Consider the following 19,824-nt stretch of genomic DNA (forward strand, 5'->3'; position numbering starts at 1 on the left):
TCTGACTGTCTGAGAAGTCCTTGCTGGAGAGACCACGACTACAGCCCACTGGCACTCCCAGCTGACACTAGGATCAACTGCCAGCCGTGTGATTGTGCCATCTTGGACATCCTGCCAGTGAAGCCATCAGGTGATGACAGCCTCAGCCAACATCTGACTGCAACATGGTGAGCGATCCTGGGTGAGAACTGCTTGGATGAGCCCATCCTCTATTCCTGACCCACAAAACCATGAGAAAAATGAAATGATTGTCTTAAGCAGCTAAGTTTCAGGATCATTTATTAGGCAAAAAAGGTATCTGGAATATAATTTGGTACTGAAAATGGGGTGGAAAGAATGAACTGTAACAGGTTGTATTTTGAAAATATGGTCACAATAATATTTCCCATCTTGTATTTTCTTCTACAATGTGACCATGCCACTCCCCCATCAAGAGGTGGAGTCTAGTTTCCCTCCCTTTGAATCTGGGTTTGCGACTGCTTCCATCAATAGAGAAGGGCAGAAGTGACACCATGTGATTTCCAAGGCTGAGTCACAAACAGTGATGTAGCTGGAGCTCTGAACTTTCGTGTAAGAAGTCTGACTACCCTGAGGCAGCCATGCCATGAGGAAGCCCACATGGCGAGGTGGCCATGGAGTGAGGCTTGTGGAAAACTGGAAGACGAATTTTAGGCAGAAAGAACTGCCAATGCAAAGACTCTGAGGCAAAATGTGCCTGCTGTGTTTGAGGAACCACATGGAAGCCAGTATTGCAGAAGAAGAATAGACTGGAGGGGCCAGGGGACAAGCAAGGAGACCATTATGAGACTATAGGTAGCCTAGGGTGGTAGCAGGAGAGATGAGAGTGAGAAGTGGTTGGATTCTAAGACAGAGTGGCGATTTGCTCATGAATTGGTCATAAACTCTCAGAGACAGAAAGAATCAAAGATGACTCCAAGCTCTTTGGCCTTAGCCAATGGAAGAATGGAGTTGGCAAAAACAGAAATAGGGAAGACCATAGGGAAAGCAGATGTGGGCTGTATGTAGAGGGACAGATCAGGAGTTAGGTTTTAGACACGTTAGATTTTAGACGCCAATTAGACATCCAAATGGAGGTGTCCAGCAGGCAGGTGTTTTATGAGTCTGGGTTCAGGAGAGAGGTTTGAACTGCTGCAGATGTAAACATGGGAATTGTCAACATAGGTGGTTTAAAGCAGTGACTCTCACAGTTTGATCTCAGGTTCCTTTTGTACTCTTAAAAACCATTGAGGACCCCAAAGAGCTTTTGTTTATATGGGTTGTATCTATTTTTAAATACTAAATAAATACATTAGAAATTAGACTGAGATACATTTAAATACTTATTTATTAATTCATGTAAAAACAACACTAATAAAAAATTTAGTGAGAAGAGTAGCATTGGTTTGTATCTTTGTGAACCTTTTTATCATCTACCTTAATAGAAGACAGCTGAATTTTCATATCTCTTCTGCATTCAGTCTATTGTAATATGTTGCTTTGGTCGAAGTATGTGAAGGAAAACCAGCCTCACGAAGACTTATTTTTGGAAAAGAGAGGACCTCAGAGACCCCTTAAAAGAGCTTTGGGGCGCCCCAGTGATCCTCAGATCACACTTTGGAAACTGCTGATTTAAATTCATAAAACTTGATGAAATCCCTAAAGGAGAAAATAAGAGACCCAAAGACTGAGTCCTGGGCACAGTGATTTCAAGAGACCAGGGAGATGGAGACAAACCAGCAAAGGAGACTGAGGTAGGAGGAAAACCAAGAGAGGTGGTGACTTGGAAGCCAAGCGGAAAAGGGTTTCTCTAAGGAAGGGCTCTGTGTGTGTGTGTGTCTGTGTCTGTGTCAGTAGACCCTGAATGGAGTGAATATTTCCACTGCCAATTGTACTGGGATAGAAAATAAGGCCATGTCGGAGGCAGGCCTGAAAGGGAGAAACATTGTCTTCAATGTTGAGACAGATTGTTGACAGGGTGTTGACGAGGAAGAGGTGAGCTGAGTCCTGCCCCAGGTAGGCCTGTGGGAGCTGGGCAGGGGGGTGACTTATAAGCATATCTAACAAGGAGTCTGCGCCTGAGAGCTTTGAGCTTAGTTTCTACCAGACACACCTTCTATCTGTGGTCCTTCCCTTCAGTTAACACCAAGTGCCTCAGCAAAATTTGAGATTTAAGAGGATGGGCAAGTTTGAGCTTGGGGTGGAGTGGCAATGAGAAGGGTGATTCCTCCCTCCATCTTTGTTACAGTTTCTCCAAGCGAGACTGACGGCAGACGCAGTGGCCTGAGGGAGGTGGCATAACCTGGGGCTACAAGTGGAGACTGAAGAAGACCCATCGCAGTGTCCTGCACAGGGACAGCAGTGGAGTGACTTCACAAGGAAGACCAGGGAGAAGAACTTGGCAGCCCTGGTCCTGAGCTCACATTGACAGCACTTCTGTGAGGGGCTGAGTCATGTGGAGCTTGGCATCACCACTCTCTGATCACCCATCACTGTATGACCTCGTGAAGTAGCCTCAGACCAGGGTTGCCAGGGCAGCACTGGGAGTTCCTAAGATGGAGACAGGGCAGCAGCATTTCCCCAGATTATTTCCCCTGGGAATCTCTGGTCATGAGGCATATTAAGGGATTGGTGTTCCAGGAAACACACACTGGCACGTGCAGATGTAAAACCAGAGGAGGTGGAAGAGACCTCAGAGCGTATGTTGGTTCACTGATCCTCACCTGCGGACATCGGAATCACCTGGGAAGGTACTTAAAAATACAGAGGCTTAGGCCCCATTCAGACCTACTGAATCAGAATCACTGATGAGGGTGACGGTCTGGCACATATATTTTTAAGTATCTTCTCGGGTGATTCTGTCAGGCATCCCTGGTTAAAAACCTCTGATCTAATTCATCATATTACAGATGAAGAAACTAAGGCCTAGAAATGTTAATAGGTTTATATAAGGAGAAACAATGCAGTGGCCTGAAGGCTTAGAATTGAATCCTCATTGTGTGACCTTGGGTAATGTGCTTAACCCCTTCCAGCTTCACCTTCTTCATCTATATAAAGGGGCAATGACAGCAATTTCAAATGAGTTTTGTGAGTATTAAACGAACTAAGACAAGACAAGCACTCCAGCATGTAAATACCTGATGTAAAAGTTAGTGCTGAATAATTGCTGGCTACATCGTCATCATCACCATCACCATCATCACTTTTGCCATCATCACCATCATTACCACCACCACCACCACCACCACCACCATCATCACCATCATTATCATCGCCACCACCATCATCGTCATCATCACCCGCATCACCATTATCATCATTGCCATCATTGTCAACATCATCATCATCATTGCCATCGTCACCACTACCACCATCATCATCACCACCTTTATGACTGTCACCATCACCACCACCACAACCACCGTCATCATCATCATCACCATACCCACCACTGCCACTACCACTATCATCACCACCATCATTATCATTGCCACCATCACCACCTCAAACACCAGTATCATCACCATCGCTATTGCCATCATCACCATCATCATCACCATCACCACCACCACCACCATCCTCATCCTCATCCTCCTCCTCATCATCATCATCACCATCACCACCACCACCACCATCCTCATCCTCATCCTCCTCCTCATCATCATCACCATCACCACCACCACCACCATCCTCATCATCATCATCATCATCATCATCATCATCATCATTATCATCATCATCATATTTGTAGAAGCATACCCAACCAGCTAGCGGCACAGCTGGGACTAGAATCTTGGTTTTCAGACTCCTGATTCAGTGCTATTTCCACTAAAGCTTCCAATTTCTCAAGGCAAACCTAAGGAGGCTTTAAATATTTCATTGCCCAATATTGTTTGTGCAATAAGATCTCCTTTTTTCTGAGTAGAAAAATGAAGATCTCTTTTTTCCAAACTGGCTCTCAACACTCAGAATAAAGGAAATCAAAAAGGGCTCCTTAGAAAAACTCTTATCTTTGCTACCAAGAGATAACCTTTAAGTAAATGGCTGGTAGGAAGGAAATTCTCAATAATACTATTATAGAGAATAATTGAGCCTGCCATTTTTCAGAGCATCACTGTCTCATTGAGTAGTTCTGTTGGCCTGAGCAGGGGGCAGTACTACTGAAAGGAGTAGTTTGGGATGAGGTCTGATCATATCGTCAAAGGCTTCCTCCTGAAGTGTTTTTGGGTGGGCACCTCTGGCCTCCTATATTGCTGGCTTAGACTCAGCAAGTCTGCATAGTAGTGAAACCTCAGTAACCTCTTTCCCACAGGAGGTGGTCATTTGTTGATTCGGTGGCTGGACTCCTTCCCCAGCTTGAGGAGATTTCCCACCACGTGAGTCTTGGTGGGAGGCAAAGCCCACTTCTCCTACAGGAGCCAAGGAAGTCCAAGCTTGCTTTCCCAGCTCCTGAGCTTGCTTTCCCAGCTCCCATGGGGCCAGTGTGGGTGTGTGACCTTGGCTCAGTCCATGCACCACATGTACATGCTCTGTGCAGTGTGGGTGGGAGAAGGCTTTCTGGAGCTGCTGGGACCTCTGGCTTCTGCAGTGGTTGCACTGGAGACAGCTTCCCTTTGTCCTACCTGTTTCTCCTGACTTCCCATCAGTTTTGTGAGCTGCCTAGCATCTTTTTCTCTTTCTTTGAGTATAAACTGTTCTGTATTTCATTTCTCCCATTTTTGTGTATAATTATATACATTTCTTTCTTTTTTCTTTTTGCTGAATCATTTGTTGTGTAGTTACAGACATCATGACCCTGTACCCTGACATGTCTCTGATACAGTCACAATACAATCATGCCCAATATCTTTTCCATACATTTCTCTTCTGCCATGGCAACTAGAGGTGATTTCTGTTGATTATAGCTAAGAGTCCTGATGGACACATCCCTTGTTTGGGGAAGTGACATAACATGATAGAAAAAGTAGGTATTTGGGGACAAAACAGACCTGGGTTGAAAATCCCTGATCTGGCTCTAACTAATCCCATGAGCTTGAGCAAGTCATTTTTCTCTCCAAGCCTCCCTTTTCTCATCTGAGTAATAGAGACAATGCCTACCTTGCAAAGTTGTTGTGAGAATGTGGCATAATGTGTGCAAGTCACATAGCACAGTGCCTGACACAATGACCAATGAATAAACACACTAGATCAGTGGTTCTCAAACTTGGCACCACATTAGAACCACCCGGGGAGCTTTTAAAAAGCTTGGTGCCAGGTCGCACCCCCAGATCAATTGCACCAGAATCTCTGGGGGAAAGAGGGACCCAGGCATCAGTATTTTTTCCAGTTCCCTATGTGATCTAGCATGCTGCCCAGATTGAGAACCATGCCCTGGATGTTAGAATGTGACCTCTCTGACCTGATGTTCTCCTTGGTCTAAGTGGGGAAACAGAAACCTGACAGGGTGGCTATGAGATATGTAAATGTATGGACCTAGCACAGAGTAGTTCTCAGTAAAAGTCAGTTTCCAATCTCCTGTGTGTGTCTTCAGTTAGGTGCAATCTTCTGTGTGGGTGAGGTAGACAGTGAAACCTCACAAGGTGTTCAGATATGCACTGGAATTCCCCACACACCCACTGAAGTTTGTCCTCTGTATCAGTCTGCTCAAGGCTGTCATAACCACAGACTAGGTGGCTTAAACAACAGAAACTTATTGTCTCACAGTTCTCAAGATTAGAAGTCTGAGATCGAGGGGTCAGCAGAGTTGATTCCTTCTGAGGATGTGAGGGAGAATGTTCCATGCCTCTCTCCTAGTTTCTGGTGGTTGCTGCAATCTTTGGTGTTCCTTGGCTTGTGGTAGTATAACTCCAATCTTCACATCGCATTCTTCCTTTGTTGGTGTCTATGTCCAAATTTTCCCTTTTTATAAAGACACCAGTCATATTGGATTAGGGGCTGGCCCTATGCAGTATGACCTCATCTTTACTAATTAGATATGCAATGACCCTATTTCTAGATAAGGTCACATTCAGAGGTACTGGAAATGCAACCCATGAAATTATAGACCCATAGACTTCATTTTTTAATCATGGGAAGGGGTCTTAAAGATCACTGACTTCAAACCTCTCCAGTTAAGTTGAAAAAATAAACTCCAAAGGAGGGGAAGTGGCTTGTTAAGGACCCAACCAGAAAAGTGCATGTGATTTCCTATCAGGGCCAACACTAGTGGGTTTCCTCTAATTTTGAAATAAACAGAAGATGCTTTGAAAAGTTAGCATTGTTCAATGTTGCTGTTGTTTTTAAAACTCACATTTTGCTTATTATTGGAAAAGATCAGGCAGATTATTGAACCAATAGTAACCAAAGTGGAGGGAGTAAATAAAGATGGGTACTTCCTTCCTTAAACTCCCACAGTTCATTGCAAAGTGCCCTGGAATAGTTTAAATGACATGTTTCAGGTGTGCGTTCCTAGTTATGTGGACAATCAAGCCAGGTCCTTTTCTCTGAGTCAAGAGGGTTCATCCAGGTCATCTGGAGTAATCCTATGGAAACCTTTCCCCAAATAGGAGTGACTAGAGGCTGGCCAACTTGAGAGTGGGGCTCATTTATCTTTGCCATCTCACTCCCCTCAACACTGGCTTCCCTCTGCCTTTGCACAGAGCAGGCCCTCTGCAAATGAGGCCGGGGACCTCCTGGAGGGCTACACCTCCCTCTCTCACCCCCAGTCTGTCTCTAATCCCCACAACCATCCAATTCCCCATGCCCTCTGTTGTCTATTTCTTCTAACCGTGAGTGATGCTCAAGGCTGATTTTCTGAGATGGTCTAAGTCAAGGAACTGGGCTACCTTGGTCCCTCTGGCCACGCTTCCTTTTGTGGAGGGGTTTGGGAAGGGATGTGGGGGAGGGGATTGCAACAACCCCACACCTAAAATCTGGGCTGGCTCCATGGTGGAGAGGGGAGCTCTCCACGAAGCACGAATAACTTCGTGAGGAGTTAGAATAATCCCTCTTCCCCTTCCCAAACTTCCCCCCAAACCTGCAAGTATCTCCCACCAAGTTTTCAGGATGCCTGAAATTCCTAGTAGGAAGCAGTATTATTCATTCTGATTGAGGGACTGATCTCTGGAAGGTCCTGTTCAGGTACAAATGGGTCATGAGATAGAAAAAAAGCCTTGGAGTTGGAGACAGAAGGCTTAGGTTCCAGGCCCGGGGATAGATAGGGACAGAAAACTGAGCCACAGAGCACTGAAGACAGATGGACCTCAGACAGTTTTGCCTACGGCCTAAATGGAGCCAATTTCCCACCATCCTAACCCACGCAGGGCTTATTCAACACTGTATTCTCCAATCTCCCCTCTGTCTCCCTCCCTTCACCCCAAATCCTAACCCAGATCCCCCTTAAGCAGAGAACTTTTAGGAATCTTATAGCATGATCTTAGAAATAGAATGAGGGGTAGAAATGAGGGGAACATAACCAGCCAGAGGTAAGTCAATAATGCTAATCTTTTATTTGTGCATATGATACAATGATGCTTTCTGTTTTTATGAGATGATTGCAATAGCAATTTGTATTTGTCTGGGGCTGAATCATTGACAAAGCAAGTACTTTTACATACATGACCTCATGTGCACCTCCATCATGTGGGTAGGCTGTGTCTTTGTGTTGCTGGCATTTATACATTTTTACAGATGAGGACACTGAGGCTCTGAGAGGCCCGAGGTTACAATGGGTAAGTAAGAGAGCTTGGATTCAGGGTTTGTGTTGAGGGCTCAAATCCCAAGAGCTTTCTCAGATAGTTTACTTTGGGGATCTGTTCTACTGGGCTTTCCATACTCGTGGGCCTCTCTGTCTCGTCACAGGCAATTTTCACAAATGAAAGTTGTCAGGAGTTCAACAAAGCTTAACTCCAAACAAACCAGGTGGTGCCAGGGCTGTTGGGCCTCAGAGAAGATTTCATGGGAATCCCATTGGGTGGATGCCTGGTGTTGACTGGAAGACGTGATGTAAGCAAGTGTAGGAAGAGGAAATTTAAGTATAAAAAAGCCAAAACAATGGTCTCCTATTCACTTACTCAACCAATCACAAACATTGCTGGGCATAGAGGGGGGTTTTAGACACACAACACTGGGCTTGTGCCCTTGAGAGAGTTCCACTCTGGCTGGGGACATCTGAGGTCTGGGGCTGCCCTGGGCTTGGGGGCACGTTCCTATTCAGAGATCAGCAAGGTTCCTCTCTTCCTGATTTTGTCCCAGAGAGTGTGGAGGTAGAAATGCTGTGAGGAGGATCTTCCCTAGGAACTACTGTGGATTTTTCATGTTCCAGGAGTGGCGGGAGGCCTGCTGCCCTGTGTCCAGGGCAACTTTTTTCAAATGGAGGGGGAGAGATAGACCCACAAGCGTCCAGTTGAGGTTGAACAGTGGTTTCAGCGGGTGGAGGGAGGGGAAAGCAGGAAGTTGTGGCCAATGAAGGGTATGGTCAGAGAATGTAGAGTATGGTCACTGGTGTGAGCTCTCTGGCTGCTCCTTTCAGCTGTCTCACCCATAGCTCCCTTTCTGATAGGATGCCCCTCTACCTTCCCATTCATACCTCGCTTTCTCTGTGCCTCTTCTCTTAGATTCCCAGGGAGCTAGATTATGAGAAGACTCTTAATTAAAGATTACCCTGGGAGCTAGTCTATTGGGGATGCCAAAACATCACTAGACATGTAAAGAGACGGACACAATTGTATTTAATGAAGTGTTCCCAGGGATATGGCTGTATGTGCTAAAAAAATCTTAGATCAGCATCTTGGGATGTGAAGGAATGAGATGAGATGAGGTGACAGTGGAGCGAGCCTCTCAAAGGGCATGCTCTGTAGTGGTAGAAGACCCCCAAACCTGCCTTCTAAGAAGGGTGGGCTCAAAACCCATGGTACTTCAGTTTGGCCAAGTGGGTTTGTGAGCTGGAGTCTTCTGTTCTTCTGCTCCCTGGGCTCAGCCTGCCTTCTGAATAAAAGTTGAACAAAATTTTTATAGTATCAGTTTGAAGGGGTGCCAAATGATTAGCCTGACCAGAAGCCCATAGGTTTAGCTCTGATCTCACAACTATCTCATTGTCTCTTTCCTTTTGCTATGTCTTTCAACCGTGGTGAGTGATGGCCCCACCTATTGGTGAGAAAAGCTACTCCACAAAAGCTTTATCCCTTCACTGGTGCACCACCCAGGCCTCTCCAGCAGGTGCTACTGGCCTAATTGTTAAACTAGACCCTCACTCCTCCACAGCCAGGTCAAACTCCTCCAAGGCTGGCCACGCAATGGCAAATAGATCTTTGAAATTGCAGCTGAACTGAAGGAGAAAATGCCTTACAAGCTCTCTAGGCTCTAGCTGAGGGGTGTATTAGTAGCTACTTTATTCCACAAGCATATATTGAGCACCTACTGTGTGCAAAGTGCTTCAAGGGACTGTGGAAGACTCTGGAATTCCCATTTTCAAGGAGTTGCAGCCAAATGTTCCTAACTGGAGTGCACATCAGAATTGCCTGGAAAGTTTTCCAAAGGCCCCACTCCAGAGCTGAATCAGGTTCACAAACTGGGCCCAAGTCTGTGCAGTATGGCAAAGTTTAGAGTGTGGCTTGTATTTATATGCTTGTATGTGAAGCCGTGGGATAATGTAAGAGGCAGGCATGTGTACCACTAACTAAAAAGCAAGGTCCAGTATAGCCATTGCCATGGAGAGAGATAAGCAATGTGCTCTGAGAGTGTAGGCAAGGGAAGAAAGATTAATATCTATAAAGAAGCAGCCTGGGGAAAGGAAGGTAGAATGTGACCCATGGCATGGCTCCCTAAAAAGCATAAATTAGAAGAATAAGGATAGTTGCCATTCTTTGCTCCCACTCAGTACACAGTGATAGAACACCAGGGCACGTGCTGGGCAGGGTGCAGGACCGCCTTCAGGCCGTTTGCAGTTTGATGGCGCAAGGAGATAAGACACATACGTGTGTAACTATGACACAAGATAGAGAGTGACAAATACTATTTTAGAGGAGACAAGCCGAATGCCATGGCAACCCAGATAGTGCTCTTCTGCTTTACAGATGGGAAGGCCTTCCTGAAGAAGCTGGCTTTTCAGCTGGGGCTTGTGGGTTAGGGATAGAAGGACAAGTGTTCCAGGCCCAGGTGACAATGTGACAAAGGCAGAGGAGACAGGGGAGAAGGGTGTCTGGAAAAGTGACAAGGGTCTTTTTTGGTTGGATCCCAAGCTTCTTGGAGGTGGGGGCTTTGGGTGGGATAAGAATGGAAAAGTCATTTGGCATCAGATTGTAGGGGCCTTGAAAGACTTCCTAAGGTGTTTGGGCTTTATTTGTATGTAATGAGCCACTAAGGGTTTTGAAGCAATCTGGTGTCAATGCGGAGGACAGCTTTGTGGGGAGAGAGATGAGTAGCAGGAAGACGCTGAGGAAGTGGGGCCATTTTGGGATGAAGCCATGGGCATGCAATGGCGAGAAAAATTCAGAGAGACACTGGGAAGGCAGAATCAATAGGATTTGGCCATGGGAGTGGAGGGAAAGGAAATGCAGGGCTCAAAAATGACTCAGGTTTGGAGGATAGGCAATGGAGGGAAGCTGGTGCCATCAGCCAAGCAGGGGGAGAACATTGTAGGTAGAAAGTGATGACTCTGAAGTGTCAGCTCAGTATCCACCTGGAGAGGATGAGGTGTAGGAGGAATCTTTGCCCTGGATGACTTTGCCAAGGTGGGTGTTTGCTTATCAACAGTCCTTCAGAGCTGGATTGTTGGCACCTGGAAGGTAGCAACTGTATCTTGTTCATCTTTATTTCCTCCAAATAAATGCTTCATGCAGAAGGTAGCACTTATTGCATACATTCCTTCAATAAAAGATTTATGGACTTAATATGCAAGTGCCAGTTCATGTGCTAGAAACGGGAACTATGATACAGAACACTTCTCCAGTCCACTTTTAAGTTTTTAGAATCCAGATTTCATTCTGACTATGTTTCTTTGAGGATGTGGTTACTTTTGTCCTGCAGAGTCTCATCCAGCAGTCAGTGAGGAATACAGAGCCAACTCCCTCCAAAATCAGCTGGGACAACCCTACAGTCAGGAAAGGGAGAGACTGTCTTGCCAGCAGCCTGCATCTACACAATTATCACACAGAATGAGTTTCAGCCTCTCATAAAATCTTGAAGGATGCTCCTTTTTGGGAATCCTTTCAAGTTGTAGAACTTTCTGAACTAAGCAATGATAAGAAATCCATGTCTAAATTAATGAATAAATGATGAACTCAGAATCCCAGAAACATTTTTCTGGATGGCAATATAAAATTTCTGGGGGGGGGGGCACTTTTCCACTGAAGAGGGTAGGACTAGCTGGTGTAATGTATTCTTTCATCCCCACCTGTACAGCTGTAGCGTCCCCAATGTTGTGCCTCCTGTGATGCTCCTTCCTGCCCTGCTTGTCCTTGCTCCCACTCCAGCTCCTCTGTCCACCTCCACCTGCACCACTAAACGCCCTTTCAGTAGAAGGAGGCACCCTCATACGCAAAGGCACCTGGTGAGTGAGGTAATGGGGGAGCCTGTTGCCGGCAGAGCCAGAAGTGCCGGAGCAGACTTTTGAGGTGCCTGCGGAACTTAACCCCAACGAAGACATAGAGCACCGGGTTGAAGCAGCAGTGGGAGAAGGCAACATTGCGGCAGATAAGCAAGGCGTAATCCAGCTGCTGGCTGACCTCACAGCTCTGGATGACTTCAAGTTTCAATAGTGTCTGCAGAAACAGGATCAGGTTGTAGGGAGCCCAGCTGAGGAAGTATGCCACCACGATGGTGAAGATGAGCCTGACTGTCCGGTGGTGCCGTTTGGACCGTGAACGGAACAGGGTCCTAAGAATCTCCACATAGCAGAACAGGATAATCCCCACGGAGAGCAGGAAGAAGACATTGTGCTGGTAGACTGAGGCTAGGAACCACGTGCGTTCTGAATAATCACAACCCGAAGGAAACACTTTGTGGAAGATGGCATCAGGGATGGAGGACAGGATGCTGGCTGCCCACACGGCTGTGGTCGCTAGCACGCGGTATTGGAGGGTGTGGACGCGCAGGGATGAGAGGGGGCTCACTACGGACAGGTAGCGGTGGATGGTCATGATGGTCAGGAAGAAGATGCTGCTGTAGAGGCTGATGGAGAAGAACATGTTGAGGAGCTTGCAGAGGAAGTCTCCCAGCACCCAGCCCCAGTGGTATCCCAAGATCCACACAGGCAACAAGCAGGAGAACACCAGGTCTGAGAGGCACAGGTTGAGGATGAAGACATTGGTGAGGGACTCCAGGCTCTCATACTTTACCAGGACCCACAACACCAGGCTGTTGCCCACGAGGCTGAGGATGAACACCAAGAAGTACAGGATGGTGGTGCTGAAGGTGGCAAAGGTGAAGGTCTTGCTCTCACACAGAAAGCTCTGAGGATCATAATCAAAAGGGGTGGTGGACTCTGGGATGCCTGAGGGCTCCATCTAGCTGTTGAGAGCATCTGAAATGGTAGAGACATGGAGTTTAAAGCCATGCGGTTAGGCTAGAGATCAGTAGGACCCATATTACAAAAAAGTGTGGTTCACAGTCCAGCTACCAGTTGGTGAACTATTTATAATGAGATTAGGAACTTTCACCAGAATATAAAGTCACTAAGCATACTGTTTAGTTTGGTTAGCAATTTTTCTTAGCAAGACTTTCTTGATGAAGGAAGCAGTTCATTAATTTACATCATGTCACAAGCCCCTTTTCTCCTTGGAGACTGGCATTAGAGTAGCACTAAGCTAGACAAGTTTCCCAGTAGGTCTAGGAGAAAGAGCAGTGGAACTGGATTCAAAGACCTGAGATCAAATTTGGGGCCCATTACTGTGTTCCCGGGCAAGCTACTTAACCTTTATGAACCTCAGGTCTTCATCTAAAAATAGGGCTAATGATCCCAGAGTCATTCCTTCATTTATTCTACAAATACCTAGTGAGCATTTACTATGCCTGCCTACCTCCCTCTCTCCGTTTCTCCCTCCATCCCTCTCTCCCTTTCTTCCTCTGCTCCCTCCTTTCCTTTCTTCCATAGAGTGTAGAAATCCTGATGGCAGGATTGTTTCAGGAAACTTGCTGTCTCTTCAAACAGATCCAAAAAGAGCGGACACAAATGGAGCAAACATCTCTCATAAAAACTGAAGTAGGACATAATCTCAAGACTACAATGAATGTTGAGACTCTGGGAGACCAAATCCTTGCTAACACAGAGGATTAACTCTCAGAGCAGAAAGCTTCATCATTTGGGATTTTGGTTTACAGAACATCTTATAGATGCCAGCAAGTGGAAACAACCTAAGTGTCCAATAGGAGGGGAGTAGCCAAGAAAACTATATTGAGTCAAATTGATTCAATCCTCTTAGTGAGGTTTTAGAAATAGTGAGACTAGAAGGCCAAGGAGAGAAAAGGGAGCGACAGTGATTGAAGAGCTGGAATTTTCCTTGACAGAGGTGAATGAAGCTGCTGGGCCCAGAGTTCTCATCAACTACTGTGTGCCAGGCACTGTGCTAACACGTTATACTCACCTGCCCCTTTAATCCTACAACTATCTGTGAGGCATGACCACCTCCATTTTACAGAAGAGGAACTTGAGGCACAGACTGTTAAGACAACTGTCTCAATTTATAAAGCCAGTAAGCAGGAAGGAGAGCCAAGACTGGAACCCCGGATCAATGGCCTTGTATTTTGAGGAGGAGAATTGGAGAAATAGCCTGAGTTTCCCACTTATTTAGTTTTTGAAAGGAGGAATAATCAGAGGGGTCTCAAAATGTATCCTATTTTAGGTAGTTAAGTCACTTTGTGTCTCCAAACACCAAAGTGAAGATAGCTAAAAATGTTATATATGGTTGTTTTGTTTTGTATGCTCCTGATTCCTAGAGAGGAATATACACGCTTCTGTATGTTTGCCATCGACTTGTGTTTCTTATTTTAAAAGTGTTCATGGATTCTGTTTGTTTTTCCACTTGGAATAATAATGTTTTTCTTATGGATTTTTAAGAGCATGTTGCTTAGTCTTGTCAACCCACTGTGCTTTTTAACCTTTTAATTGTGTCTACGGCCTTTTAAATTTTTGACGTTTAGAAATTGGGTATTTACATTTTAAAAAGGAGCTTATCTGACTCAATACAACAGCCCTTAACGATCATTGACATATGCCATGCACTATGATAGATGCTGCATTCTAGGGTATAAACACGAGTAATATATAGTGTCTATCTACAAGAAGCTTGTAGTTTAGAATGAAATCAGAAATTACACAAATATCTGGGAGTTCCTGTAGTGTGATAAGTTGGAAGTGGAGTTATTTTGGGACAGGGGCCTTGTAAACACCCTTCATATTGTACAGGTGACCCCCAAGTCTACTGCATAACTCTTGTCTTTCCCTAACCCAGGACCAGTACAGGCCAACCCATCTTCTTAACATCAGCACCCCAGCTTCCTGGTTGGAAATTTCTCAAAATTAAATGGCTTCTCCTGAGAAAGAAGATATCTTCTCCCCTTTTTATTTTAATTTACTAAAAACAAGTAACTCTCAGTGTTTTAACATCTCTCATGAATACAGAATAAAGCAACAGAGAAAGGAGTTGCCTTCCTTGGATGGTGGGCATCAACCATGTGGACAATGATTTGTGTTGCCTGTATCACCAAGGCAGAATAATCACACATCTCTACTCTCAGTGGAATTCACATGCTTTCCCTCAACTCTCAGAACAAAAGAAGTCCTCAGGCTGGTCTGGGATGACAGACAACCAGTGGCCAATCTAGTTAACTTATATTTCTCTCACCTTACCAGATTTTTCCTGATCTATGGTCCTGAATCATGCAGTTTGAATGGGTTGGTAAGAGGCCTTTTCAGTCCATCTTCTGCCAGGTTATCAAGTATTGGATTATTTATTGTATAGAAGATAACATAACTGGGTTCTACTTTTCCCTAGTGGCTGAGTAAGCTCAGAGGCAACCAACCCTTCTACAGATAAGAACTATAAACTCTGGAACAAATACAAAAAAACTTCCTAAGGGCAATATTGAGCTAACAAAAGACAAGGAATACTAGAAGAGATTAGGCATTTGAAAAAAAAGAACAGCTCTATGGCACTGGGTGAGATTCTCATTTTTATGGCTTTGGCCTAAGAGCAGGACCTGGTCATGAGGAGCAGCTAAAACTCTAGTAGAAAACTCACAATATTTCGGTCTTGAAAAACCAGAGGGCTGAATTTAGGGCAGCTACAGCCACTGGAGTGTGAGGGGCGAAAATCACAGACAGGAAAGGGCTAGAGAGTAAGAGACCCAAATTTTGTCCATAAACTCTGCCCAGATGTTTGGCTGACCTCTGAACCATGAATGCACAGTGAAAGCTAAAAGAACTGCACTGAGATTTGAGCTGCTGCCAACTTTAGGAGAGACAGAGGTTAGAGTTCGAGTCAGCCAAGTTAACTGTTTGCTAAAACAAAGAAACCATATATAAACAATCAATAGTTTTCAGAAGAATGAAACAGGATCCAGTCTCCACAACACAATATTTACAATGTTCAGGATACAATACAAAATTTCTCAGCATATGAAGACATAGGAAAACATGGCCCATACTCAAAAGAAAAAGACAATCATGAAAGTGACTTTGAGATGAACTAGGTATTAGAATTTGCAAATAAGGATGAAAATGCAACTATTATAACAATGCTCCAGAGAATAAAGGAATATATATTCATAATGAATGAAAAGATAATAAATCTCAACAGAGAAAGAGAAATTATATAAAATACCCAAAAGAAAATAGAAATCAATAACAGTAAGATACTAGAAAACCCTCAATAATTTGGAAGTAAGACAACGTGCTTCTAATGAATCTGTGAATCAAAGAAGAAATCACAATGTGAATTGTAAAATATTTTGAAGTGAATAATAATGAAAATATTACATATCAAAATTCATGAGATACAACTAAATCAGTGCTTAGAGAGAAATTTATAGCTTTAAATGCTTATATTGGAAAGAAGAAAGGCCTAAAGTCAATGATCTTAAATCAGTAACTCAGAAACGAGAAAAAGAAGAGCAAATTAAACTCAAAGTGAGTAGAAGGAAGGAAATAATAAAGATAAAAGAAGAAATAAAGAAATAGAAAATAAGAGAAAAAATGTACAAAACCCAAACTGGTCATTTGAAAAAAATTTTTTTAAAGATAATAAAACTCTACCCAGATTGAGAACGAACAGAGAGAGAACACAAATTGTCAATAGCAGATATGAAAGAATGGTTATTGCTACAGATCTTACAGACTTTAAAAGAATAACAAAGAAATATTATGATCAATTTTATGTTAACAAATTGAACAACTTAAATGAAATGGACAAATTTCTTTAAAAATTCAGCCTACTAAAACTGACATGAAATGATATGGCAAATCTGAATAGTCCTACTTTTATTATAGAAATTTACTTAACTATAAAAACTATCCTACAAAAGAAAACTCCAGAATTAGATGATTTTTCTAGTGCATTCTGTCAAACATTTAAGGAAGAAATAACACCAATCTTATACAAACTGTCCGAAACAGGATGAAACACTTTCCCAAGTGTTTTATGAGGCCAGCATAACCCTGATACCAAAACCAGACAAAAACATTACAATAAAAGAAAACTACAGACCAACAACCCTCATGAACGTAGACACAAAAGTCCTTAACCACATATCAGCAAATCGAATCCAGCAATATATTTAAAAAGGATATACATCATGACCAAGTGGTGTTTATGCCAAAAATATGAGGTTGGTTTAATATTTGAAAATCAATCAATTTAAGTCATCACATTGAGATAAAAGTTATATGATCCTTTTTGATAAATGCAGAAAAGCACTTGACAAAACTCAACACATTCATGACATAAACTCTCAGTAAACTAGAAATAAAAGGGATATCGGGCATCTACAAAAACCATTACACTTTTCTGTTAGTTATTCATTCATTTACTCAGAATTTCAGAGGCGTTCCTGGTCTGGGCCTGGAAGGCCTTGGGGATACAAAGGAGAATGGTGCCAAACCCCAAACTGCTCTGACTTACCTTCTAGGAGTTCAATTCCCCTTTGCCTGTCATTGCTCTCCCTCCCCATCTCTGGGGCCCACCTCAATTCTAAGAGAGTAAATTCGGCTTTCTGGACCTCAATACAATTTGGATTGAGAAACATAGCTCTAAATTATCCAACCACCAATAATAACAATACCATACATAAAGACTTGTAACCAAATAAACCCCTCCACTTTCTTTAAGACAGGAAAAGAAAAGCATCATATATGACAGTTCTACTCAAAGCACCATCCACAGACCAGCTTTTTAGCAATGCAGTTTTTTGGGAATCCCCAGACCTACGGAATCAGAACCTCTGGATGTGGGCTCAGGAATCTGCTTATTTACTTGCTCTCCAGGTTGTTCTGATGTGCACCCGGAGTTTAAGAACTCCTGGTATAGGCTATTAAAATTAGAGGAAAACATATGTTTGAAATGTTTGTAAAGGAACTCACCTATATCTGCACCTCTTTACATGCGTCTTGAGGCAGAAGTGGTGCTTCTCTGTTTCATATTTTGCTCAAAGAAACCAAAACACCTGCCCTGCCCAGAAGGTTAGAGAAAGATGTGGGAAGACTATTGTGTGGAGTCTCAGAGAGAGGCAGGGAGTCTTTACTAATCCCTCCTCTTCCTACTGCCTGGCTTCCTGGCTTGATCTGCCCCTAACTCCCCTACTCCCACCCAAGACCTCATGTTATAACCTGGTAACATCACTGGTCACACAGAGAAGAGCTGGTTACCCAGCCTGTCTCTACAGGCTGGTGGAGTTGACAATGTAGGGGTCATCTGAGCCCCTGGGGTCCACCAAGGCTAGATAGTAATTTTAGAGTTGGAAGGGATCTTAAAGGATAATGTATTTGTTTAAGTTGTATTTTTATTTTACCAAAAATTTTATTTAATTAACGTACCAGTTATGTATGATTATTATTATTTTAAAATGAGATACAATTCATATAACTTAAAATTTGCCATTTAAGTTGTAGCATTCAGTAGTTTTTAGCAAATTCACATTATTGTACAACCACCATTACTATCCAATTCCACAACATTTCCATCACCCGCAAAAGAAATCCATACTTTTTAGCAGTCAATCCCACTCCCTACTTCCCTCCACCCCCTGGCAACCACTAATCTACTTTCTACCTCTCCGGTTTTGCCTATTCTGGACGTTTTGTATAAGTGGAATCATACAATATGTGACATTTTGTGACTGGCTTCTTCTTTCACTTAGCATAATGTTTTGAAAGTTCATCCATGTTATAGTGTGTATCATTACTTTTTACGGTTGAATAATATTCCATTGCATGGATAAACCACATGTCATTTGTCCACTCCTCAGTTGAAGGACATTTAGATTGTTTCTACCTTTTGGCTATTATGAATAATGCTGCTCTGAACATTCAGGTACAAGTTTTGTGTGGACATATATTTTCAATTCTCTTGGGTATATACCCAGGAGTGGAATTGCTGGGTTATATGTTAACTCTATGTTTAACTTTTTGAGGAACTGCCAAACTGTTTTCCACAGAGCTGCACTATTTTACTTTCCCACCAGTAACATAGGAAGGTTCCAATTCGTCCACATCTCACCAATAAACATCTGCTTTATATGGGACACCACCACAGCATGGCTTGATAAGCAGTGCGGAGGTCCGCACCTGGGATCCAAATCTGCAAATCCCGGGCTGCTGAAAGCGGAGGGCGCGAACCTTAACCACTAGGCCACTGGGGCGGCCCCGAGTTGTTTGTTTGTGTTTTTTTGTGAGGAAGATCAGCCCTGAACCAACATCTGATGCCAATCCTCCTCCTTTTTCTGAGGAAGCTTGGCCCTGAGCTAACATCCGTGCCCATCTTCCTCTGCTTTATATGGGACGCGGCCACAGCATGGCTTGACAAGCAGTGTGTCAGTGCGCGCCCAGGATCCGAACCCGCGAACCCCAGGCTGTCGCAGCGGAGCGCACGCATTTAAACGCTTGCGCCACTGGGCCGGCCCATTGTTTTTTTTTTTTTAATTATACTATATGAAATGGTAACTCATTATGATTTTGATATTTCCTTAGTTAATAACAATGTCGAGTATCTTTTCATGTGCTTATTGGTCATTTGGGTATTTCCTTGGAGAAGTATCTATTCATAACCTTTGCCTTTTTAAAATTTGGGTTATTTGGCTTTTTTATTATTAAATTGTAAGACATCTATAAATTCTGGATACCAGACTCTTATCAGGTATGTGACTTGCAAATGACTTCTCTCATTCTATGGATTCCTTTTAAATTTCTTTGTAGTATCTTTTCACACATACAAGTTTTTAATTTTGATGAAGCAAATCTATACATCTTTTTCTTTTGTTTCTTGTGATTTTGGTGTTATAGTTAAGAAACCATTGCCTAACCCAAGGTCACAAAGGCTTGTATCTATGTTTCCTTCCAAGGGTTTTTTGGTTTTAGCTCTGAACTCTAAATTATATTCCACTGTTCTCTACATCTATTCTTAGGCTAGCACTATACTGTTTTGACTACTGTACCTTTGTAGTAAGTTTTGGAATCAGGAAGTATGATTTTCTAACTTTGTTCTTTCTTCTACTTAAGATTGTAAGTATAGATAAATGGAATATGATTGAGAGTGATTTTTGACAAGGATGTCAAGACCACTCAGTGGGGAAAGAATAGCTTTTCAGCAAATGGTGCAGGGAAAATGAGATATTTAAATACAAAAGTATGAATTTGGGCTC

General features: G+C 43.3%; 1 protein-coding gene across 1 annotated transcript; it reads right to left on the reverse strand.

The window, feature by feature from the left end:
• Positions 1-11,326: 11,326 nt before the first annotated feature.
• Positions 11,327-12,483, reverse strand: XCR1 (X-C motif chemokine receptor 1). The gene has a single exon (XM_014791326.2). It carries the CDS (start codon positions 12,477-12,479, stop codon positions 11,487-11,489), a length of 993 nt encoding a protein of 330 aa, XP_014646812.1. The 5' UTR covers positions 12,480-12,483; the 3' UTR covers positions 11,327-11,486.
• Positions 12,484-19,824: the final 7,341 nt, after the last annotated feature.

This window comes from Ceratotherium simum, chromosome 5, assembly GCF_057802395.1.
Source record: "Ceratotherium simum simum isolate JZ-2026a chromosome 5, ASM5780239v1, whole genome shotgun sequence".
NCBI lineage: Eukaryota > Metazoa > Chordata > Mammalia > Perissodactyla > Rhinocerotidae > Ceratotherium > Ceratotherium simum.

What these genes read in the sequence shown, in the direction of transcription:
- XCR1 (XM_014791326.2), bottom strand. Translation starts at nt 12,479, where the DNA reads ATGGAGCCCTCAGGCATCCCAGAGTCCACCACCCCTTTTGATTATGAT.